The 27293-nt window shown below is 40.0% G+C and overlaps 1 protein-coding gene across 1 annotated transcript; it reads right to left on the bottom strand.

Annotated features, from left to right (window-relative positions):
* Nucleotides 1–355: 355 nt before the first annotated feature.
* LOC139719168 (uridylate-specific endoribonuclease D-like) lies at nt 356–13011 on the bottom strand (the record flags this gene model as incomplete). Its single annotated transcript, XM_071630601.1, has 7 exons — nt 356–589; nt 1135–1355; nt 6504–6700; nt 9250–9382; nt 10375–10497; nt 11002–11127; nt 12885–13011. Coding segments are annotated over 7 exons (1161 nt in total), but the record flags the coding sequence as incomplete, so codon positions are not given.
* Between the last annotated feature and the right edge of the window lie 14282 nt (nt 13012–27293).

Genomic DNA, 27293 nt, shown 5'->3' with positions numbered 1-27293 from the left:
ACAGACTTTTTTTTTTTAAATCACAAATTCATAAAACCTTTTACAGCCCATTTTAGGTCAATAAGGTAAGGTAAACGATTCTGATCATTGTCGATACCCCTATTATTCAATCATTGCTATTGTAATCTCTGTATGCCTCATGTTTGATCGAGATCAAACTGTTGACGACACAGCTTGGACCGTCTTCGTGAAACGAGAATGAGTATAGAGTTCCTATCATTGGCAACCATCGCTTCCTTTCCTATTGTTGACATTAATTTAAAAGCCCCCTCGAGTCATAACGAGGATAAAGCCAAGATTAAGTCATCGAGATCGTTTCGGCTAGTATTTATCTGGGCCGGCAGCTGCTCCTCCGTTACACGGAGAAGTAGGCGGAGCCAATGTAAAAGTTTTCGTAGTCCCAAGTCTGCACCCGCTGGGTGTGGCCATTGAGGGTGAAAGTGCTGATGGTGTTTGGGTTTTCCACGAAGCAGGCAGTGAAGACAGCTAGCTCGAACTCGGGACTGGCGCCGTAGATGATGGAAGCAAGCTCCTTGTAGTACGACGCATTGCCCTCATCCAGTCGGAACTGCATCAGGATTTGATTCGGCTATAAGACGCACACACACATACACACATAAACAAACAAACGAACAAACAAACAAACAAACAAACAGATAGAGAGAGAGAAATAATATATGATGTATAGGCATCCGGGTTACCAAACTCTGAAGATCCTCATATATTCACACAAGATGTTACCATTAAGCTAGTAAACCTACTTCTATTTATTTTCTATTGTATAACGCCTACTTCAAATGAACCGGTGTTGTGCACATCGGAAAAAGTTAGACAGTGCAATCAATACATAATGTAGCCTACATACTTTGTTTTCATAAAACAGAAACGATAAATACCACAAGAACAATAACAGCAACGATGAATAGCCACAAAGACCAAATCTAAATATGTCATGGCGATTGAACATTGTTGGTAAAACATCTTGTCCAACGAATACGGATGAACCCATCAGGTTGGAGTCGAATCCAGGACCTTGTGTTTGATAGTCCCAGAGCCCCATCCACTATGCCCCATTGCTCCCACAATGCCGACAGGACAGCCTATAGAGCTGCATATAATCCCTCATCCTCTCACCTCGTTGTCACTGGTGTAGCCATAGTAGTTGACCGTTGATTCCTGCTCGTCCAAGTAGAAGGCCAGCCAGTTGTGGTAGCCGCTGACCTTTCCGTTCTTGACCTCTCCGACGAAAGTGTGCTCGAAGCCAGACGAGTCGATGGTTCCACCAGACCTTGTGTAGAGGTCAAACCAGATACTCTTCACATAGTCCCGGAACTCCGACGCCGATGCAAAATATCCTAAAAAAGCCAAAACATGAAGCTAAACTTTCGATACCCTTAACATGCATTGAGGATTAGCTTTCACTGTTCTCACACTATTAAAGATAAAGAAGTACACCGATCAAAGCGCTCTGCATCTGTTACGACCCGTTGTTGGAGTTACAATAGCAACAATCCGTGTCCCCACAACTGATCGGATGCGGATCGCTTGTTGCCATGACGGGTAAATTTAATAATGCAATTATGATAATTACTGAATAACTTCCCCTTTATGGAATGCATACAAGAAGTCTAACACAGTTAGAAGGCCTTACTTTACAGGGGCGTCACCAGCTTTTTTTCAAGGGGGGTGCGTTTTGACACTAAATGTTTACGAGATTTTTTGGACAGACATTTGGAATATAGGAAGCTCTCAATCCCTAGTCTTTTACTGTTTTTTAAGGGAAACCAAGCGGGGAAAGGGCACCGGCGTAGCTAGGATTTCATCTTGGGGGGGGGGGGGGGGGGGAGAGGGGGTTGTTAGTATGCGAGGGAGCGAGCAAGGGTGGGGGGAGGGTGTGAAAGTGCCGGAGGGGGTTGTATCCCCTATAAATGGATTGTGCAATGACGGTGTGAAACGACAAATTACTGGCAGCGATATCAGGAGAATGGCATAACGACTAGGCTATTTTGACATTTTACAGCAAAAACTGCCGTTTGTAGCCATATTTTTTTTTGCTTTGGAAATTAAAGGGGAGGGGGCGCACCGGGCGCAACTGCAGGCAATTATTATCCCCCCTCCCACGGTGAGAACTTTTTGCATTTTGATGTTGCAAATGGTGCAATTTGATGCATGTTTTTGCGTGTTTTAACGAGTTGAAACAGTCCCACTTGTTTAAGGTTGCAGTATATTTTAGTGTAGATTATTATTGAACAATTGCCTATAAAATGGTATGATTTAAATACACTAGTCTTCTTGTATTAATTCTTACACTGAATATCATGAACGCTGTCTGTTCAGCAATCAAACAGAACTTGAAGCATGCACACGAGGGTGTAGATAGGGGCATATCCCCTCCCACACGAAGGTGATTTTGCGTTTTCAGACCTGAAATTCAGCGATCTGTTGCAAATTTTTGGTGCAATACTTTTTCATCGAAGTGTTAAAATCACGGAATTTAGCTCTTATTCCGAATGTGCACCATCTGTGCGTATGTATTAAGTCTAGTGAGGTAGAGCTTAGGGGAAGGGGGATTCCTCCTCCCGCTCGCGGAGCTTTTGCGTTTGTAGAATTGAAATAAAGCGATCTGGGTATAGCCACAGTCTATTTCTTTGCATGGCAGGGTGGGGGGGGGGGGGGGGCGAGCAGGGAGAAGGCGTAGGCGAGTGTTATCTCCACCCTTCCCTTCCGATGGAGCTTTTATCTTTTTAAGGTTGAAATTGAGATATCTCGTATACGCATATTTGATGGAATCAACATTTGGGAAATCACCAAATAAAAAAAAAAAAAACTGATGGGGGGGGGGGGGGGGGCTGAGGGAGGAAAGGGTCGATTAAAAGGGGAAATTCCCCTTATACATGAGGGAACCTTCTGTTTTCGGAATATAAGTGATGAGTCTTGCGCTCTCAGAATTATTCAGAATTTTTTGTAAATCTAAAAAGTGTACTTAGCTAGGGAAAGAGGCACAGAGGGGGAGGGGTTGGGAGGGGGATACCCCCTCCCAAGCACGAGAGATTTTGCATATTTTGAATTGAAATTCAACGATCTGGTGCACACATTGAGTGAAATATTAAAAAAAAAATATCTTATTTGATGAAAGGTTGCAAAGGAGACCCGCTTCATGTGCATGCATACAGTATACACGCATTTTTTTTTCCGCCTCCCAAATCCCCGGTCCAAATCTTACGGGGGGGGGGGGGGGGGGGGGGGGCGACCGCCCCCATCGCCCCCCCCCCCCGGCTACGCCAGTGCAATTAAATGCGAGCGAGCTTGACAATTTTGACATTTTACAGTCCAAAAACTGCCGATTGTAGCCATATTTTTTTGCTTTGGAAATTAAGGGGGGAGGGGCGCAACGGGCGCAACTGCTGGCAATTACTGGCAGCAACATCAGGTGAATGGCATAACAATTACATGCGAGCGAGCGAAGGGAGCGAGCTTGAAATGTTTGACATTTTACAGTCCAAAAACTGCCATTTGGAGCCATATTTGTTTCGCTTTGGAAATAAAGGAGGGGGGGGGGGGCGCACCGGGTGCAACTGCCGGCATTACTGGCAGCAACATCAGAGAATTGCATAACAATTAAATGCGAGCGAGCGAGCTTGAAAATTTTGACATTTTACAATAAAAAAACAAACAAACTAAGCTATATTTCTTTGCTTTAAAATTTAAGGGGGCGCATGGGGCGCAACTGCTGGCAAATACTGGCATTAATATCAGGAGAGCATAATGATTACATTTTACATTTTACATTTTACAGTCCAAAAACTGCCGTTCTTAGCCATATTTTTTCGCTTTGGAAATTAAGGGGGGAGGGGCACCGGGCGTAACTGCTGGCAATTACTGGCAGCAACATCAGGTGAATTGCATAACGATTAAATGCGAGCGAGCGAAGAGAGCGAGCTTGAAAATTTTACATTTTACATTCCAAAAACTGCCGTTCTTAGCCATATTTTTTCGCTTTGGAAATTAAGGGGGGGCGCACCGGGCGCAACGGCAGGCAATTACTGGCAGCAACATCAGGTGAATTATTGCATAACGATTAAATGCGAGCGAGCGAAGAGAGCGAGCTTGAAAATTTTGACATTTTACAAGTAAAAAAAAACTGCCATTTGTAGCCATATTTTTTCGCTTTGGAAATTAAGGGGGGGGGGGGGGCGCACCGGGCGCAACTGCTGACAATTGCTGGCAGTAACATCAGCAGAATGGCATAAAGAATAAATGCGAGCGAGCTTGAAAATTTTGACATTTTACAGTCCAAAAACTGCCATTTGAAGCTATAGCTTTTTTTTGCTTTCGAAATTAAGGGGGCGCACCGGGCGCAACTGCAGGCAATTACTGGCAGCAACATCAGGTGAATTTATTGCATAACGATTAAATGCGAGCGAGCAAAGAGAGTGAGCTTGAAAATTTTGACATTTTACAAGTAAAAAAAAAACTGCCGTTTGTAGCCATATTTTTTCGCTTTGGAAATTAAGGGGGGGGCGCACCAGGCGCAACTGCCGGCAATTACTGGCAGCAACTTCAGGAAAATGGCATTACGACTAAATGCGAGCGAGCGGAGCGAGCGAGCTTGAAAATTTTGACATTTTACTGTCCAAAAACTGCCGTTTGAAGCTATGTTTTTTTTTTTTTCGCTTTGGAAATTAAAGGGGAGGGGGGACGCCCGGTGCGCCCCTCCCCTGGATCTGCCACTGGTAGTCAAGGGTGTGGGTTTATGTTCATGACTGGGGGAGGTATGACCAGCGAGGTGGCGTCGAAGTGACCAAGCAGGGGAAGGATGTCCAAAATCTGCACTTTAGAGCATCCCCTATAAACTAATTGAGCGTTTTGGTTTGTGTGTGTGTATTATGTACATGGAAAAGTTAGGAATTAGCCCAGGTCAAGTCTTTTTATCGGCAATGCAAGACATTTCTATATAGACTAGTATGTAAAGCAACACTGCAAAATCAATGATCTAGCTTTGATAACGAAGCGTAAGGTACAAAGGTGTACATTCTACATCACATTGCGCAACATTGTAGCGACTCTTCGTTCGGATGTACTGAGTACACTGCGCACATCCTGCTTTAATATGCAGAATGCCAACCAGGAATCACGATGAATCACAATCTTTTGTCGGGTCCGGGCTTTTTGAACAATGTTTCACACTATATACCTATTTAATTATGGTTAAAAGAAATCATAGAAAAATATCTTATTTCTTGATCACCCTTTCATTCAAAAGCAGTTTACTAACACTTGAATTACTATTTCGGTAAGTCTTTTTTTTTTTACAAGCGGATTGGGAGGGGGCGCACCCCCCCCCCCCCCTCCGTAGTTACGCCACTGCTTTTGGGCGAAATAATTGGACAGATTTCTTGAATTCTAACAAAAAAGCAAGAAAATCTTTTCATCGTGGGAATTATGATTATGTGGGGTGGGGCAAATGGTGCGCTTGCCTTCCAATATTTTTACGGGGGCAACATTTTTGTTTTCTTTCAAAAGCAAGAAAATCTTCTCATTTCGGGAATTATTAATTACGGGGGGGGGGGGGGGCAAAATTAAAATATTCTTGTCCCTCCAATATTTATATGGGGGTAACTTTTTGTTTTTCTGTCAAAAAAAAAAGATAAGAAAATCTTCTCGTCTCTGGAATTATAGAGGGGGGGGGGGGGGGGTGAGCAAAATGATATGCTTGCCCCTCCATTTTTTTTTTCATTTTTTTTTTTTAATGAGGCTAAGGCTCGCTCTTGGGCTGGCAATATGGATTGGTCAGAAGTAACGTACATAGACCCTAAATACTTGTAAGAAGCACACGTACATGCAAACGTGTATAAGTGCTCCGTATCGTACGGATGTACAGTACGGTCGATAAATAGTAAACACTGTAGAATACTAGTAGATATGTATAAAATCAGTGCTGCCAGAACCAGGGGTGCGAATTGTTTTTGCCGACGATTCTTTTTTTTTTTTGTCCCTGGTGCAAAATTTAAAAAAAAAAATAGAAAAGAATAATTATTTAGCGTCCGGCGTTGAGGTCGCTCGCAGACTGATTTTTTTTTTTTTTTTTTAAGGATCTGAAGGGGGGTGCGTTCGCACCCAACGCACCCCCCCTGGTGACGCCCATGCTTTACTCAGCCAGTCCAATCGAGTCATTTTGTTCATAATGAGGTTTGTTTTGATTCCATTTGATTTGACTTGAGACGGATTTGAAGATCTTGTATTTCTTCGGATTTCTGACTGCTGTGAGAACTTTGACCTCTAAAAGTTTTACAGCCCATATATGGCGGAGTTGCGCCTGTCACATTAGCAAGATCATTGTCTTCACGTCGGGCATTATAACATTAGACGATAGTGACGGTAAAACAAGCTGAGACCCTTGGTCTCTGAAAGAGGTTCCTAGTATCTTAATAATATGGCCAATGATGGGGTATCAAAGGAGATGTTTGGAGGAGAATGAAAAAAGTTACGAAAACCCTGATTACCGTTGTCGATCATATACTGGGTTGTCAAGCTCATAACTTCGGTGCTGTAGATATCGTCCAGGAAGTTTTCAATTTCTTGGTTTTCGTTGGATGTGGTGGTGTCTTGGGTGCCGGTGAACCGGTTGTAGTTGTCCAAGAGTGCCATGAATGACGGCCATGTGCCAGTCAGCTTTGCCTCGTTCACATAAGTGAAAAGACTGAATGGGAGAGATTGAACCGTTTTTGTTTGTTTGTTTGTTTGTTTTTTACAAGGTAGTGATATATGACTTTGGACGAGTTTAATAGATAGATAACTAGGTAAGATCAAGGCTATCTATGGTCACAACCTCCAAAATCAGCTTGCTCGGCGACCGGTCGGCGAGTTTTTAGCCACTTTAGGCCGGGCACCTACCGGTGACCAACCAGTGGCCAACCGGTCGCCACTGATTTTTACTGCATCGGTCGGTGGACGCTGAAGTTATAACTCGCTGCAGAAATTATGCGATGTCCAAGCAATAACCGCCGAACAACCGAACAAGAATAGTAAAACAAAAAATGACAAGAGCACAAAAGAAAACCAAAGGACCAGATGGGAAGAGGAGCCAGGGCAATCTGGAAGAGGCAGGGGGAGGGATAGAGGCAAGGAAACCCCAACAGCGATTTCGTAAAAATCGGCCGGTGGCCGGTGGGACATCGTCCAGTTGCCGGTCGGGCATCACTCGGTGACTGCTAAGTCTCTGCGCGGAGAAAATCTACATATTTTCCCAAAGTTTTTACCTAAAATCAACCGGTGTCGGATGGGAGATCAACAGGGCATCGCTCGGGCATCGCTGGCGTATTGCAGCTTGCTCGAAATCTCCAAAAATTGCTTGGCGGTGCCAAAATTTCAGCGGCGATCGTCCAGGGGCCCGTTGCATAAAAGTTACAATTATGGTAACTTTGCCATCCAATGGTAACTACTATGGCAACAATACTCAACAGCCAATCAAAATCAAGAATTCCATGTTAGTTACCATTGGATGGCAAAGTTACCACAATTGTAACTCTTGTGCAACGGGCCCCGGGTTTGCAAACCCGTCGGTTGCCGCTCTTAGTTGTGACCTTAGTCTCAGTGAGGCTACGGTCGCAACTTGGGGCGGGATCCGGCCGATTTATAGCCTGCTCGGTCAGCGCTGGAATGAAGGCATTACCCAACGATTTTTGGAGAAGTCCTGAGGGCTGTAAAACCCTGGCGAATGCCCGAGCGATGCCCTTTCGATTTCCCGTCGATCGCCGGTCGATTATGTCAAAACTTGCCGAAATAGGGGGATCTCCTCCGCGCAGATTTCGACCAGTCACCGAGTGATGACCCACCGGTCCGGCAACTGGACAGTGGAAAATTTCTCACTAGCTACCTGGGTATGTATGTGACTGCAGCCCCTTGGCCATCAACAACAACGCCTTTGCTCTGCATCTGAGATGGCAACGAGGTCGACAATGCCACTGATTCTACCTCAACGACTACGAAAGCGAGGGTCACATGCCAACACTTTTGTGAACACAGGAGTACATGAAACGCTGTATGCGAATAGATAACTTTCCTTCTACCTTATTCTCCTCAGAACAGAGTTTGATTCGTAACAAAGGGATAAAACTGAAGTTAAAGATTTAGGAACCGAAGATGAGTGACAAATAGAAAATAGGAAGTCAAATAGATAGGAAGGAAAAGCTAATATGAAAAAAAAATGTAATCACTTCTAGATTAGAATCTTCCAAAATATCTTTCCTTTCTACCCTACATTTACCATGCTTTGTATTTCCTATTTAATTCCCTATTTTCATTATCCACGTATCTGTCATTCATCACGTCTTCATTCAAGAGACTGTGTCAACATAACAAAACTTTTTCATAATAAAAGTTTTCATCGTAAAAGTTTTCATCTCTATCCGCACGACAGTTGCTGTTCCTGTCTTTCTTTTCCGCGATGTTGCTAGCAGACAGTCGTTTTCTGCACGGGCTACCTCTGAGATGACCAGGTGGAAGCTGCAGCTGCTTGTTTCTTCTTTCAGGGGGACAAGGTGGTAGGGTTTCCTTGCATCTATCTCTCCCCTGCCTCTATCAGATAGCCCTAGCTGGTTGTTCCCTAAATCACTCGACAGCATCCACTGTCCTGAAAAATCAGTGGTGGTGCCCCGTCGGTGCCCGGCCGAAATTGGCTAATAACTCGCTGCCCGGTCGCCGATAGGCTGATTTGGAGGGTTGTGACCGTACAAGCCTTGTAAGTAAGTAAGTGTTAAAATAAGTAAGTAAGTAAGTAAACAAATAGAAAGAGAGATAGATAAATAGTTAAACACCAGAAAACTAAATTAATGGAAATCAGTAATCACAACGTTTATTTCTTCGAAAGTCATCATAGATATTCCAACCTCAGAAATCAGCACATAACCCTGCTGGAAAGAACACAGTGTCCCACAGTGTGAGAAACACAGTTTGAACACATTGTGAACACAGTGTGAAATCTCTTCACGCTGTTAATCACACTGTTAAATTCGTGCGTTTTAACAGCGTGAACACAGTGTGAGTCATCAATTCGCAGTGTGAAACAAAGCATTACTATGTGAACACACTGTGAAAACCACACCAGAGTGTGAAATCATCTTCACACTGTTAAATTCTAGCGTTTTCACATAGTTGACTATATGAACACACTGTGAACACACTGTGAACACACTGTGGGACACTTTGTTTTTTTTCCAGTAGGGTATTTCTAACTGTCCTTGAAATTACTTTGCCGGAGAATGATCAATTCGGTCTGAGTAGTCGGTAAGCTTTTCCTGCCTGCTGACGATCAGGTCTGGGTCTTCGAGTCGATTCACGTCAGCGTCCCACAGGGCCTGGAACAGCGTATTCAGGTCACCCCCTCCAGGGGCTGGGGACAAAAGAAAGCCGTATACTACAAGAGGGGCCCATGGAAGACCGGAAGTGACAATCATTGTCACTACTAAAAATGGGCTACTCTCCGTATGTTTTTTTTCCTTGACCTTTATGTAAAACATTTTTCTTACTCTATGGAATATGCTGGTTTCTATAATACGGAAATAAAACACACAAACAAGGGGCAGAGAGCATGCGCATGCTGTCTCTTTTATATTTGATTATAATTATGCGGTTGCCAAAATTGGAGGAAGATAATTGTGAGAGACGCATGAAGTTCGGCTGACTAAGAAAAGATATTTGAGTCACCAAACCACACACACACATGTGCACAGTGACATACGTACCATATCGCTCTATCTTTCTAATTTATAACTGTACAATGTATATACCCTATATTTTCATTTTATTTTCCTATAGAGTTCTTGTATCTTGGCTTTGTGACACACTACATTTGCATTATGTCTAAAAACAACAACAACGATAACAACGAATAATCACTAAGAAGAAAATGATAAAAGACTGACCAAACCCTTTCCCTTATTTACTACGAAAGGCCACAAATGGGTCCTCTACATGAACAGTGTTCTATCAACGTCATGATACAATCTTTGCAGGATCGGTAAAATTCCTTCTACGGTATTTTGTTCTGCATCGACCGTTTGAGTAGGAATCGAAAAACCCTGAAGAAGAAAAATCAAATCGTATTAGACACTTGTCATGTGTCAAATACCTAGCTACGTACACTTTTTTTTAACATTCCATGCCATAGGCATATTTTGCTTATATAATTCATAACCGTTCTATTCAACTCCGCTTCGCGTAGCTGAATAGAACGGTTAAACTTGCATGCTCTTGTAATATTCAGAACCATAGCACTCATAAACACTAATTATTTGTATAATATAAAAACAGTAAGCCTATATATCACGCAGCAGACAATACAGCCAGTAACTGCTGAGTTTCAGGGAACTTTACCTGAACAATGATCATCGTAGTCCGTGCAACAGTTGCCGTAGTTCTTGCACTGGTCGTTGCAGTGACACTGGTTGGTGCTGTCGTAATCCTCGCCACATCGGCCGCTGCAGGAGTCAGGGGAACCTGAAGAAGAAAATTGTAATCGCACATGCAATTTATGAAATTATATATCATGCAGCAGACAGATTTTTTCATCTATCGCCAGTCAGTCTCAGGAAACGTTACCTGAGCAGTGATCATTATAGTCCGAGCAACAGTCGTCGTAGTCCTTGCACAAGTCACCGCAGTGGCACGACTGGGTTCAATCTGTCGTAACCCTCACCACAACGGCCGTTGCAGGAGTTGGAGGAACCTGACGAAATTGGAATTGCATTGCCAATACATTTATACGCATCATACAACAGTGGAGGATCCAGAGGGGGGGGGGGGGGGGGGGGGGGCGCACCGGGCGCGCGCCCCCTCTTTATTTTGTTGTTAAAATAAAAGAAAAAAAAAAGATGAAACCCGGAAGTAGCACCAGAAATATTGTTTGCCCCCCCCCCCTTTACGGAATTCCTGGATCCGCCCCTGCACAATAGAATTATTTTTCATCTGCCGATAAGTTTCATTATTCTCAGGGAACGTTACCTGAGCAGTAATCATCATAATCTCCGCAACAGTTGCCGTAATTCGTGCACAAGTCGTTGCAGTGGCACGGGTTGCTGCTGTCGTAGTTCTCACCACATCGGCCATTGGCACAGGAATAGGAGGATCCTGTCAAAGTGAAATCGAATAGTATTTAGATATGTATAACTGTATGTATACGTAAAACACGTATGAATACCATACAATATTAATGAATTGTTTGTTCGCAAAAACCAGTAAGTCCATATTTGACAAATGGAGATACATGTATTTGCGATTAAAGGTCAAGAAAAATAAAGAGAATAAAACGAAATCATTTGCTTCTATTGACCATAACTTCAGAAAATCTACCTTTATATGTAATGACCATGCATTTAAAAGTTATTATTTTGTACTTTATGATAGAGGCCGTACTTCAAAATCTTAAAAAATGGACTTATCGGTTTTTGCGAATGCTCCATCTACTGCGAGGAAAATTGCCGTATAATTGTATAATTCTAATTGTACAAGTCTGTAAGTCGTTGCAAAAGGACGTATGACTGCTGTCCCATATAGTTCTCGCAATATCGGCAGTTGTCGCATAGGGATAGGAGGGTCCAGTATAAGCTCACCGTAAAACGAATTATAGGGGCTGAATTTTGTGGAGTGCGCAAGATAAAGGTAAAACATAGTTCTGGTACGCCTGTACAAGTATCAAATTTCGCTGCAAAATGTACACGTATACCTAAGAAATGTGTGGAATAACGCTGTAATAACAAGATATTCCCTGGGTAACGACGAAAATGCGAAATACAGTGTATTAACCAAATCGGGGTCAGGCTGACTCGGACTCTGGGACAACTCGGCCTCGCTTTGACGGCGGGGCCGAGTTGTCCCTCAGGATTGCACAGTATTGTACTATGGGACCGCTTCGCGTTCTGGCTGGTCGCAGTTATGGGCCGAGTTGATACAACGCGCATACAAAATGAACGTGCGCCTAAATATGGAAATCACAAACTGCGTGTAATGTATTGTCTGAAATATGGTCGAGTTGTCTCTGAGGCCGAGTTAGCATGATCCTTCTGGAATAAAACTTGGTATACCGACTGTTATTTTGTATCTTAAAAAACTTCGAAACAACTCGTCATCCCGGCAAATCGCGTCAGACAGGTAAGTTTCTTTAGATATACTGCAAGCAAATATGAAATGGTGTAAGACGGATTCTCAAACCCTTACCAGAACTATATTTTCATTTTAAATCATCGAAACGAGATGCATCAGGTTCTGTCGAGTATGGCTGCCGTCTCGCTGTACTGCATTCTCTGAATACCGAGAACATTTCGAGTCAGGAGACAATTTAGAACCCCGAACTGGCTGATTATATCATCTGACATCATGACAGCATTATGGCGGTATGGTACAGAACTATGCTACATGTATATTCTTAGAAAGACTTGTTTGAAGTACGACTTTTGAGCAGGAGAAGGTAAGACCAGCAGTAACGTGACATTCACTTGTCATTCTAGCGGAGTTTTCTTACATTTGGACGGGTTCATGACAAAGAGGAAGAAACGATAATTTGATAAGAATTATTATTTTTTAATGACAACAACACTGAAAGAGCGAAAGCACTGCACTGTATACACTGAAGAAAAGTGATAACAGCAAAATGTAGGGCCTACATCACATGACAATACAAATTTAAGCAAAATTGCAATAAATGAAAATAACACTATCAAACTGTCAATAGGTATCATGACAATGATAATAATGTAACTATGAAAATGAAAAAAAAAATGAAAATGACAATTTGACGATTATAAGAATAAATCAAAATCACTATACCTGAATTGCGGGGAAAAAAAAGATGATTGTGTAAAGTTGCCGGAAAATAGCATTATACTCGCCGAGACAAAGTGAGTAGTAGTCGCTACAACAGTCTCCGTAGTTCTCACAGGCTGTGTTGCACTGGCAATCCTTTGAGGAGTCATGGCTAGCAAAGCATCGACCGGAACACGATCCCGATGCGTCTAAAATTGAAGTTTAGATATGTCAAAAAATACAACTTCTGATTTATTCAATATCTTGATGGCGCTAAACAGTTGATATAGAAATTACAACAAGAGATCAACTGCAGCAGCTCTTTATTAATCCATATCTAAATATGATTGTAACCTCAGATGGGAATAATTGGTGTGGCATGACCCATTAAAGAAGGAATCCACTCCAGAATTTTATCAATTCAAAATAAAGAGAAAGAAAAAGAAAGTCCCTGCAGAGCAGTGCAGAAATGATCAAACTCTGATTAGAATTAAGGAAGTTATGACATTATGAAATTTCTTTTTTTTTTGGGGGGGGGGGGACACTTTAACTAACTTGATCAGTCGTTATGAATATTCGAGTCAGCAGCTTGAGGATGTCATACTCTATTTCTTGTACATTTTATATACAGAAATGGGGAAAAAATCTCAGGTATCAGCTGTATGAATATCAAACCTGCCTTAAAAGCACCTAAACTAAAAAGGAACAAAATGTTTCCGATATATTTTGATATGGGAATGTGCTTTTAGCTGTACATGCTAAAATAATGCAAGATACATGAAACATTGTTAGGGCATGACATAATCAACTCACTTATTTTAATATTCATAAATAGGGACTGGTCAAGAAATGCTTTCTGAAACAATGTTGAATTTCAAAATGTCATATCTTCCCAATTTCTTTTCCGATTTTTTTTTTGTTTTCATTTTTGAAACGTTATGTCGGGAATTTTCTTCCCTTTCTTTTAGAGTTTATTTAATTTTGGCTGGATTTCCTCTTTAATAAGTTTTACCTCTTCTTAGTGTAGTGTTGGATACTATTATTCACACGTAAAGATTAAATATTAAGTGATTTGCCCATCCAGAGCGACAAAAACAAAATACAAAATCGGACAAAAACTTCACAACAGGAAATGAAGCACATTTTCCTTACAGAGCATTTTCGATTGCTTACTAAACTAAAATAAATCCAAAGTTAAAAATATTTTTCTGCCAAGTAGTTGGCCTCATCGCCTCATCGAATTTGAATAATTCTTCCGACCATTATCACTTTTTATTCTGCACTCACACACATGCGCACTCTCACACACACATAATTATAATCTGTGTGTTTGAGTTTAATCTTATATTGTATTCAAATTCAGCAAAGTATAGAATTACACAGGTATGGAATTACGCATTGGTACTGTGAAACGAAGTGCACCACGTTAAAGGTTTAAGTGCTTTGAGCAATAAGCTGGCAGGTTTAAATGCAACGATTGTTGAATTAGAATTAATTGAATTGAAATCAACATATTATTTCTCACGCTTATACAACAATGAAATCCAGTACACACAGAGAAATTAGGGTTCTATTAGGGTTCATATTTTCACCCTACGAGCAAATCTAACTAAAAGGCACCTTATAGGGTTCGGGATGGGTGTAGGGGTGCAAATCCGAACCCTAAAGGGAGCCAAGTCTTAAGGGTTCGAATTTGGAACCATTCCATAGTCTTTCCCGAAAGCTGACATGTGGGTGTTGAATGGTGTTTGCTTGAAATGCCACACTATTTTTGGATATTATCGTATATTTTTAATTGAAAATATAACTACACGTTGTTAAAGAGTAACAGTGTCATCAGTAATACTGTACTAAAAAAAATACTACTTGAATTAAACATTTGTTTTTTCTTCTCGCACCGGGATCAAGAATATCATTTCAATGACGTTATCATAGAGTACACGTATTATGCGTGCACGCGTGGACCGTTCAGCACATACACTTGGTCAATGGCAAAGCTAAAATCGCATGCGCACGCCACGCCGTTGGTCGCGCGGTATACGTACGTACGTGCATACTACTGACGTTCCTCGTTTGAAATGGACAGACGACCGTGAGGTTGGGATGATGAATTAATCTTTTTGATGAGCCAAACGTTGTGAGTAGATAGTTGTACTATAATTCCGTTGAAAATATTTCACAGTAATCGATGATGATATGTGTGAATTATGCTAATCGAATGCTGAGTGGTGAAAACTGATGCGAAAGAGTTGTATCGAGGTACATGTGTACTAACATGTCAGAAGTGCGATCATACATATCAGGTACATACAGTAAAGCATAGCGAATAAGTCAATGAAAGTGCACAGTAATACGGAAAGCCTCAACCAAGGTACTAACTACGACCAACAGCCCCATACGCATAGCCATAGCGTAATTACGCTATGCGTATGGGGCTGCTGGACGCAGTTACCAAGGTACGTACGTAAATAGGTGACCGGATATAGTCGCATCATATTCGTTAATAGGAATTATTACGTTTGAGCCGAGTTGAGGCTCAGTTGGATATTGGTTTCTGTGAAGTTGATACGAAGAACGATGTAGGCATGTATGATGTGCCTAATGAAGAAAAATAGCGTTCCTGGTTCATTTAGGAGAATTTAAGACATGTATGAAGATTGAAGTCAGAAAATTTAGGTTGGCCTTGACTCCTTGTTGTCTATCAATGAAAATAGAATGTGTGTTATAAATTAGCAATGCCATAGTCACAGAGCATAAGCAATGATACACGATATGTGAATTTAGATAATATCTACTGGAGAAGTTGCATGTGCTAGACATGACATAAAATAAGTCACACAAACAAGGTATGTAAACAGTAAATCACTTCAGAAGTACAACTACTTGATCCCATACTTTAGCAGGTAGATATTCCAATATTGATTGTATGTTGAACTTTGTTTTATTCAATTACAGGTTGAGCCTTGCTGATCCATGCTGATGCATGGTGTTAGCTTGGTCTCATACTGGGCCAAAGGGACCTGTGATTATTCATCATCGAGTTCACTATGCATCAAGTTCAATAATGGTCTTCAGGATGAGTGATGCAGGTCAACCTCGAGAGACTGGTGAGCCATATAGGATGCCAGAGCTGGAGATGGAAGATGTTCAGGATGTCAATCCTGGTTCCTCGTTGAGTCAGTGTGGAAGCCATGCCAGTCCTTCTGAGAGTGATGGCCAGAAGGGCATACTATTTGGCAGCTGAAGCAGGTGCTATAGAAACGCATCAAAAACTAGAGCTCGAGGAGTTTCGACTTATGCAGCGTAAGATGAGATTAGCTATGAAGACCAAGCTGCAGGTTGCTGAAGCAGAGGATCAGATATACCTTGACTACGAGAACAAGAAGTTGGGAGTTGGCTTTCCTGTGAAAGCAGAGGATGAAACCTTGCTGTACCCAACTGAATGCGCCAACCAACCAGTACACACGAGTACACCGATTTCCCTGACTAGAGAAGTAGCAAAAACATTATTTTCAAATTTTCTTTGACTTTTAGCAGATATAGTCCAAAAGCCAATAAGATCATCAGCATCATGTAGTATCCCTGAACCAGGTTTGATGAAAGCCCATCAATTTTTCCGTAGATACATCCGCACAGACCGGGAGACAGACAGGCAACCTGAAAACATATGCCTCCGGCACCATTCAGGGCAGAGGCATAATAATGAGACTCCTATGTCATAGGCTATGTCATGTATGTTTAAACCATATAAAATTTGAGACGGGTCACATTGAATCCCCCCCCCCCCCCATTAGAATTGCTAAACACCACGGCTCTAGAAACATCTTTCCATTTTAATCCAGAAAGGAGTAATCACCTCCCTGTTTTTAGCCGAGGGTGAGCATGAAGCCACTCCATGAAATGAAGATTAGCATTTTTTTTTTGCAAAATATATGTGAAAATGTCTAATTTCATAGATAACGATAACTATTTATTCTGTCTTCTAAACTGTTGTCAGGTTATTCCCTTTCTTAGAATGCACTGGGCTTGAATATTTACAAGAATACTCTAAAGAAATATATAATAGAAAAATACAAGAGAACGAACTGGCAAATTACAAATTTAAACACAACCTAAAGAGAACTTGACTTCTATTCACTTTTATCTTTTTTCTTTTTTTTTTTGGGGGGGGGGGGGGGTGGATTATGGATGAAAATATGAATCTGCTAATGGATATGAAATACTCAAATTATGCTTTCCATTATATTTCATACTAGATGGGGTTAGTTTGTATTGTTCATATATTAGATATTTCTTCACCATCGATAGCCTCAGTGCTTCAATAACACATGCACACTTTGAATTGATTGTTTAAGTAGGGACAAAAAAAAAAATAAGTCGCCTGCTGTTTTTTGTAGTAGACAGCCACACAATGTATGCCAATTTTGGGCAATCTCTGGCAATGCAATGTCATAAGTGGAGTAGCTTTGTGACACTTGACAGAAGCATGATTTTCTCACAAACCCTTTATGTATATAAGGATTGAAAAATAGAGTTTGTTCCAAAACCTGAGAAAACTCAACATATCATATCTACTTTTTTTTTGCATATAAAAGAACACTGGACTTCACTCTTTAAGAAGGCAGAAACTACATGTATTATCATTGCCCTTACATACGTCAGTGACTTGTTGAGGAAATGTGCATGTTTTACCTGAAAGAAAAAAAAAGTGAAATTCTCTTTAGGTTTTCCTTGAATTGTTCTACGCATGTGACATCATAAACTCTTCTCACTCTGCTGCGACTGCACAAATGATTTAAAGATTATTAACTTTTGAACTGAATGTCCGCTTTTCACTTTTTTTACTGATGTGTTCTAATAGTATAAGCCAGTTCGGGGTACCAGTTTGAGCATGTGCGGAAAAAGGTTATTTGTACCGAGAGACAGGTTGGTTTTTTAATTTCACTGAGATAAGCATCTGTAATGCTAGGATTATTCATGGAATCCTTATAAATGGTGCCTGCCAGTACATCCACTTGACAGCAAGCCTGGTAATAGGCAATGTTAACACACAAAAAAAGTTTGTTAACATATTCAAAACAGCACTTAATAAAATAGATGATTCCCTAAGTGTTGATTGACGAACCATACTGGTCACTTCATCTACACTGGTTAGGTTCATTCTTTGTTTGAATATGAGTTCCATAAATGGCTATGGTGGGCAAGCTGCTGCATTATGTCACTTTGAATTGAGCGAAGTGCCTAACCAACTGAGAAAAATGAAAGGTCAGTTGTACCTATGTGCACATGAGCTATCTCCGGACTGGCTTATTGCTGCGCATTCACTCAATCCACATGTAGGTCTATATGAAGGTGGACTTGCCCTCTAACTCTGATTATAATTTTAAGCTTTCTTTAAGTAGGTTGTATAAAGTGCTGATATATTTGTGTAAGGTTTGGTGAAAATTAAGTGTTAAAATGATTGGAAGAGTTGTGAGACTGTATCAACACTTGAGGTATTTCTCATGCATGATCATAAATCTCTGTAAAATATTGATGGTAATACATGTAGTAATAATGATAATGATAATAATAATAATAATAATAGTAGTAATAATAATGATGATGATAGTAATAATAATATATTTTGCTTCTGATCATTATGCTTGTGATGGTGCCAATACCAATACCTGCTTTATGAATGTGAAAAATCGACTGCTCTTTACAATATTTTGAATGTTGGGGCTAAACTGCATACATTGTGTAATTATATTTATGGTCTACTGAGTACAATGTGCTTCTTGTTTCCATCGCTTGAAAAAACAACAACAATGTATCAAAAAAATTGTTTTTAAACTTGTCTCACAAGACATATTCCTTCCTCTTTATGTCCAGTTTGTCATACCACTGATTGGTTAACTTTATTTTCCCTTTCTGAGGTTACATTTTCTGTGGAATTGTTAATGTTAATTTGATGCAATGAAAAGTGTTTTCAGATGTGCTATTCTGCCCAAGATTTATAACTGGGACATATCTTTAGCTGTGTGCATAAAAAAGTAACCAAATTTAGATGTGCATTCTTCATTTTTTGATTCTTTTTTTCACCTTTCTTATCATTGGTGTAATTGTATATGAAAAACAAAATGTGAAGTATACTAATTGTATAATGGCGCACATTCGCTAGCTCTCAAGTTTGGAATTGGATGGAATATGTCAGTACAAGTAGTGAGTTTCAAATATATAGGACAGAACTTTGCCATACCCTTCATTGTTTTGGCAATAACTTGTGTACGAGAAATCAGAGTTGACATATCGCTGTTAATGTCTAAGAGCGTCATAAGAGCGTCTTTTGATTACACATAAAGGTGCTTAAGATGTACCGGTAAATTCAAGGTACATATCTATGATCCATTCTAGAAGTAGAAGGACAATGTGAAAGATATTTGTCACATAGTTTACTATTACTCTGCACAAGCTTCAGGGATTTTTTAAATAAAAAGAATTAGTGCTTTTTGTCAATGTGGTAACTTCCTTTAAAAGAAGAAAAAGTAATCATTTGATGGAAAGAACAAATATTTTTTTCTTTTTCAATGTACTGACCAAATTTCATACATTTTTGATTTACATTGCCCTTTTTATGACAAAATATGCATCTCGTATTAGAATTTGTAGAAATACAATGTATATTTGATGTTCACTTTAAAGTAAACCATGAAAAAGGAAATCGCTGTTAACTTGTCCCTCTTCCATTAGACATATATTAAAATGTTAATAATTTATATGTAAGTATGCACTGTATTCATCATGTTTATGTTCTATTTGTTGTTGAATTGAAGTCTCTGACTTCATTTTTCGAAAGATTGTGGATTTAATTGACTGAGAAACTGTGTGTAAATCTATGCATGCTATTTTGCGTCATGTCTGGAGTGTTGCCTTAGGTAATTGTTTGTGAAGTCAGTGAAGGCATCCAGTAGACAGTAGGTAATTGTTTGTGAAGTCAGTGAAGGCATCCAGTATATGATTATTTTGGTTTAAAAAAAAGGTTATAATTTTCACCATATGGGGTGCAGAAAGGTAACCCTATATAGAGACGTGTGCAAATTGTATTGCATCCTATATTGCGGTGACTTTATCACCCCATAGGGTGCAAAATTACAACAATAACAATATGAACCATAATGGGTGCAGGTATGAGGTGCAGAAAGGGAACCCTGTATAGAGGTCCATATTTGCACCTTATAGGGTGTTGAATATAGGGTGCTAAATAAGAACCCCCCAAAATAGAACCCTAAATGGAGCCGCTGGTGTTACAACGATATGAACCAGAAAGGGAGCAAATTTGCACCTGAATTTTTGTTCACCATATGGGGTGCAGAATGGGAACCCAATGTAGGGGTGCAAATATGCACCAGATATGGTGTTGAATATAGGGTGCTAAATAAGCACCCCCAAAAATAGAACCCTAAATGGAGCCGCTGGTGTTACAACGATATGAACCCTATTGGGTGCAGAAAGGGAACCCAATGGAGGGGTGCAAATATGCACCATATATGGTGTTAAATATAGGGTGCTAAATAAGCACCCCCTAAAATAGAACCCTAAATGGAGCCGCTGGTGTTACAACGATATGCACCCTGTAGGGTGCAAATTAGAACCGTAATTTCTCTGTGTGTAAATATCAATAGATAAAATAATATCAAGAGTAAATACAAGGATGGGGAAATAGATAGCACAAGGTTATATTTTAGAATAAACGACGGAACCAAAACTTACATCTAAAACGAATAGGAGTGTAAAATATGCGATACAGAGAGAGAGAGAGAGAGAGGGAGAGAGGAGATTTCGAGAAATAATCATATATATACACAGTGTGTATGTATATAATATATATATATATATATATATATATATATATATATATATATATATATAATGATGCACTGTCCAACCCAACAATTGTGATGATTGTAGTATTAGTTTGTTTAAATGCCAATGACCTTAAAAGAGATGAAGATGAGGAATATAACGATAATAAATCTAGAAACATCTTCACAATAAAACTTACTAGTGAAGTATGACTGCATTGCTATTGCGCATAGCACCAGAAGAAGGGCAATTTTCCTGTCCATCTTGCTGTCTCGTGGGCAACTGGTGGGTACGACGGAACAGAACTTGAACACTTTAGGAATATGTCTGGAACAGAATTCGTCGAATTGTGCTCCTCAACAGCATGCACAGTCTCTGTCTCTGGTGTTTAGGATTATGGTATAATAATGATGCCAAGTCGAGCTTATCTTTAATATCCGACCAACCATCTCGGGTTGGTTGAGCTCGTGGAAGAGGCATGGGACATGCATGCCGGAGATCTCACCACCTGTTCTTATTTGGTGAAGTGATATAATCCTTCAACTATCAGTAATCTGTCATTCATATCATAAGGCAAACATAACTAAAGTGGGGAGGGATGAGGGATCTGATTGACAGCAATCTAGGACACTTGGCTTTAACCTCCGATTTTCGCACACACTAATGACAAGGGAGAAAGTACTGGGATGTTACACCGGACATATCAGAAAAACGCAACAAGCAATTTTTCGGAGTTGGTAAAAGAGAATGGCTAGAAAATAGATTGCTACTTTGCGATTCCTTTTCTTCTTTGGAACGCGGTACAAGTCAATTAATGAAAAACGTTCCTACTCGACACTGACCATCGCTTCTAGCCTGCAAAGATTGCCTAAGTAAAGACAATTACTTGGAGATGTCTTGGAGCTTCGGTCGAACTGTTTATTTGATTATTGTAGACACGCATTACCAGGGCAGGTGCAGGGTTTCGACATTGCACCTTGTAGAATTTTCCTTCTTTCTTCAGATCGTAGCACATCGGAAAACATAATTATATCATGATTTAGCTGCCATACGGCGGACAGAGCGTTTTGTCTGGCTCGTGGCTTAGTCAAGATTAGGTCGTTATCATTCGAGGTTGGAGAACAAACATAGAAAGGGGATGAACGCGCAAAGGAGTGGTCTCGGCCATTTGGCCTTCAGGTCTGGGATCTGTCTCACCTCACTAAACCATGAAGTGATAAATAGATTACAATGCATGTAATAAAGTATGCACTGTTCATGCTTGCCGTTCAGTATGCAGATGGTATGGTATACCTAATCTAGCAGCAGTGCGTCGATATACCGATCCGGATTAGCGTGTTGTTTCAAAATTGTAAATACATTTATTTATATTACGAGGTACTTACGGCACGCTGGTAGGACCTACCTATTTTCAACTTTCATAATACATTTAACAGGAAGTTTTGGATTTACAATAACTATGAACTTCGATAATCGTGACTGGTAATATCATGGGATGCAGTAATGGCTCCATGTTATTATGTGAAGGGGTCATCCCACGAGTCATGCAGCCCACGAGTTCGATACTAAAACAAGGTCCATGTCTCACACAGCCCACAAGTCATACAACCCATGAGTTTGACACTATAGACAAAAAGCCCATGAGTTCGACGCTTGTATAAAAAAGCCCACGAGTTTGAGAGATACAAGAGGGGTCTTAATGCGTCCGTCTCATGGGTCTTGTTTGCTCAGTGTCTGACTCATGGGCTGTATGACTCATGGACTGTATGACTCATGGACTGTATGACTCATGGACTGTATGACTCATGGGCTGTATGACTCGTGGGTTGTATGACTCGTGGGTTGTATGACTCATGGGCTGTATGACTCTTGGGCTGTATATGACTCATTGACTGTATGGCCAGTGGGCTGTATATGACTCATGGGCTGTGTGACTCATTGGCTGTATGGCACGTGGGCTGTATATATCACTCAGGAGCTATAATCTTCGACTCGTGGGCTGTATGACTCGTAGGCTGCACCCAATGCGAAAACATCTCATCGATTACACAAGTGCTTTCTTTCCTTCAATCGCTCTTAGTCTTGGTGTGGAATATTAACCAAAACAACAGTCTTTACAAATAGGTTGTGATGCAGCGTCCTACAGAATTCACACAAGACAGATGACGGTCGCTATATTTACATAATGCTTTTTTGTATTGACATTATCGGTGCCTGCCTCCAGTTGGCATCAGAGATAGAGTGGTCCCTATAAATCTATCACCACAGGCATCCCATTGTAATGATGCGCACGACCTAAGCACTAGCTGAACTTCGACTTCAGCAATTTTCTCATCACGTTGTCTGCTTTCGAAATCGGCATGGCGAACGGAGGACGATGAAAATGAAGGAAAGAGAGGTGCAGAGGGAGGGGAGAGCTCTGTGCAAGAGGAATCTCAGGCCGAGTAGATAGTGGTGCAATTCGGGAAAGTGGGGCATAAATAAGAGTGATGCCGAAAGTGAAGAGCCGTCGTAAAAAGGGGATGGCGCCATGTAAAGAGGAGCTCCAATGTAGTAAGAGAGTAAATGATAGTGGTGTCGTTTAATGGAAGAGTTATCATGAAAGGGTGTGTCATCCCGTAAAAAGTAAAAAGTGGCGCCATCAGTGGAGCGGGGGAGTACATAGGAGTGGTGCCATTATAGGGAAGAGGCGTCGTGAAAATGGTTAGAGAGTGGCACCAGTAGGGTAGCATGACGGTAAATGGGAGAGGTGTCGTTTAATATATGTGCCGCCCTGTAGAGAAGTCTGGAAGTGGCGCCATTAGGAGGAGCGGGAGAGCGCATAGAAGTGGTGCCATTAAGGTAAGAGGGGTCGGAAAAATGGTTGGCGCCATTGTAGAGAGTGGCGCTATTATACTGTATATGGGGTATATATAGAGTGACAGTAAACGGGAGTGGTGTCATAATGGAAGAGGTGCCGCGAAAGGGTATCACCCCTTATAAAGTGGCGCCGTCAAGGGTACCCGGAGCAGGGGAGCACATAGAAGTGGTACCATTCAGTGAAGAAGAGCCGTGAAAAGGGTTGAGTCATGTCGAGAGTGGGGTCATTGGAGGTAGTAAGACAATAAATGTTATGGGAGTGGTGTCGTTTAATGGAAAAGGTAGTGTATAAGGGCGTGTCGTCCCGTAAAAAAGTGGCGTCATCAAGGGATGCCATTAGTAGGGAAAGAAACTCCAGAAGAAAAGTGGCGCCATGAAGATGAAGGGAAGTATGGCACCATGAAGGGGAGTGGTGCCTGGGATAACTGAGTGGCGCACTGGCTTTTCAGTGGCACCTTTCACATTATTTGACTGTTGCACAAGCAAGCGTGATGTGATATAACATGCAAATTCTACATGCACCATCTGCGTTGCCAAAAGCACACAAAACAAAACAAATCAGCAATAGAATACAAAGAAGGAGAGAGAATTGGTCTCTTTTATCTCTTAGATAGCGCTTTGTATCCACCGGAATTTAGAAATATCAAGTATTATTATATTATTATTAGATCAGAAGCATTAGATAAGCTGTGAATAAAAGCATTAAAAAGGAGGGAGATTATGCTTTGTGCCTACAGTATTTTACAATTTGTCGCATGAGAAAGAATTTGCTGCTCAGCAGTAATATGATTTACTTCGGCTATTGAACCCCAAAGCAGGAAATATTTCACATGAAAATAGATACAAATATCGTTGAGATTAGTCACCAACTTGCTTTTAAGTGTTTCCAAACCAGAGTAGCAACTGAAATGAACTTGTCATCTCATAGTAATGGTAATTGCACAGGGTTTATTCATAGCGTGCCGTTCTACTTTATAATAGGTTAACATGACTTGTTATGTGTATACTGTCTTTTCTGCCGTACGAATAACTATGTATCCTCAGGGGTAAATCATATAAACATGTAAGTAGGAGTAATAACGATTCTTTCGGAAAATTGTATAGACTCATTTATTTTGAAACTAAATTAGATCAAAGTTGATATGTTCGGAGCCCATTGAGTCAATGACTCGTGATGAAGATGAAGATAGCGAGCTTTAGATTTTCGCTACGCGGATATTCAGAGGACTCCGCATGCGCAAAATCGCTTATCAAAATCCATCTATTTATAACTCGTGTCGTCTGTCGTCTGAGTTTTCACTAGGTACGCGTTCTGGGCTACTTTTGCGTCCGCTCTATTCACGACGCAGAAACTCAGGTACTTGATGCACTGGTTATATGGCAGTGTTGGGGCAAGGTTGCGTCCTGCCTAATCTAAAGCTACTTTGCAACAAGACGCAAGGAGGGCGGAGAAGAGTCAGCGCAATTGTCGTCTTAAAGGTCTTATTAACCTTTTGGAGCAGTGATTTAAAAAGTTTTCAAGATATCACATTTGATGCATATGTGTGGGTCTGTTGTGTCACAAAACACTCTACCAAATGAAATTTTCGTAATAAAGCCTAAAATATAAGGTATAAGTATTTTTATCAATAAACCATAACTGTTTAAATAACGATTTAGTCTGGAAACGTTTTTATTATAACTATTGTTCACATTTTGTGTATTTAACAATACTTAACATCGATAATATGGATTCAAATTTTTACAGTGGTTGTTTCTATCCCTAAGTCACATTTTAGAACTATTTCAAGCACTAATGCTGTGTTTTTGTTTCATCGGCAAATGGCAAATTATGCCTTTAAACGTCCACGTCGCAAATCTAAACCTCCGTAATGACGAACTGACAATAGCAATTATAGCAGTATGAAATGTTTCTCGAGATATTGTCTTACTTTCCATCTTACTTTGGCATAAGTTGAAATATTCTCTTTACCGACAGAATGACGCATGAAATTTACACTCACGTTATAAAGGAGTAACGTTCAAGTTCAAGTTCAACTTTATTTTCATTTCCATTAAATAAACAGGAGAAATTATATTCAATGCATAAACAAAACAAAATTGTAGTAATTTCGATAAACGTACATCAACAAGATACATGTGATGATGAGTAACGACATATAATTGCATTTATAAGGTATATACATATGCATATTACACGAATGGTAATGGAAATGGAGGGTCCCACTAAAAAGCCAAGCTTGTACGATATGGGACCCTCAGAAATATATACATAAAAAGCAAATAATGGCTTCATGAAACTACAAACAAATATATGAAACAAAATCGAAGAAACCAATGTCAACTGACAAGAAATGAAATAACAGGAAAGAACGAAAAAAAAAAAGAAAAAAAAAACACGCCATCGTGGACACAAGCAAACAGATTTCCAGGACGTATAGGAGTAGTAATACGCACCCTTGAATGATATTGTGAATATAAGGATTGGGTACATATACCAGAAAAACTACAAAAGCGCGGACATATTAAAAGCAAAGAATAGACACAATGATGCATTGTTCGATGACTGTCATATTTGAGGAGAACTTATATTCGACAGATTATTTTACTCTCATGATAGAAAATAATTGATGTGTAATGATTAATGCATAAAAATAAGTGATAACTTAATTGAGTTAATGAAACAAACCTAGTTCGGTAATATGTTATAAGATTTCAATAAAAATAATTTCAATTTATTCTTGAAAGAATTCAAAGTTCGCACTGTTACAATATCATTAGGAAGTGAGTTCCAAAACTTTGGCCCATCATAAATAAAGGTGTTCTGGGCCAGAAGAGTTCTGAAAAAGGGCAAATGAAACTCATTCGAACGCCTCGTTGGGTAATTGTGGACGGACTGATTTCTTGGAAACATTGTTTCAAATATATTTGGAAGATTTTTTTTATCATAATTAAACATAAATTGTCCTAGGTTATACAGATACAAATCCTTGATTTTCAATATTTTGTTTTCAAAAAATAACGGGTCAGTATGAGACAGAAATGCAGTATGACATATAATACGGAGTGACTTCTTTTGTAATAAAAGTAATTTATCTAAGAATGTTTGATATGTGTTTCCCCAAGCAAGAATACCATAATTTAAGTATGGCAATATGAGAGATGAATATAATGTAATAAGGGACGACAAAGGAAGACAAAATTTAACCTTGTTGATTATACCAATATTTCGTGAAATAATTTTACATATACTATCAATATGGAATTTCCATGAAAGCTTATTATCAACTGTTATTCCCAGGAATTTAATATGGGAAACAATTTCCAGTGGAGTCCCATCAAAAACAATGTCGACAGGTGGTTTCTCTATAGAGTTGCTAAAAAACATATATTTTGTTTTTTGAAGATTGAGAGATAATTTATTTGCCTTTATCCATTCGGCGACATTTTCTAATTCAGAGTTTATTGTATTTACAAGAGTAAGAGGATTATTGTGCGAAAAAAATAAATTTGAGTCATCCGCAAAGAGAATAAAGGAAAGAACATCTGATGACCTACAAAAATCATTTATATAAACAAGAAACAAAAGCGGACCTAATAAACTTCCCTGTGGGACCCCACATTTGATATTCAACATTTGTGAATTATACCCATTCAAAGAGACATATTGCTTCCTGTTCATGAGGTAGCTCCTGAACCACTCCAAGGCCTTCCCACGCACTCCATAATGATGTAATTTATCAAGTAAAATATCATGATTAATGGTGTCGAAGGCCTTGGAGAAGTCCAGG

This window comes from Diadema antillarum, unplaced genomic scaffold (genome assembly GCF_040938485.1).
Source record: "Diadema antillarum isolate AM-2024a unplaced genomic scaffold, OU_Dant_1.0 scf00000106, whole genome shotgun sequence".
In the NCBI taxonomy this organism is placed as follows: Eukaryota; Metazoa; Echinodermata; class Echinoidea; order Diadematoida; family Diadematidae; genus Diadema; species Diadema antillarum.
This window is presented reverse-complemented; position numbering and strand designations above follow the sequence as displayed.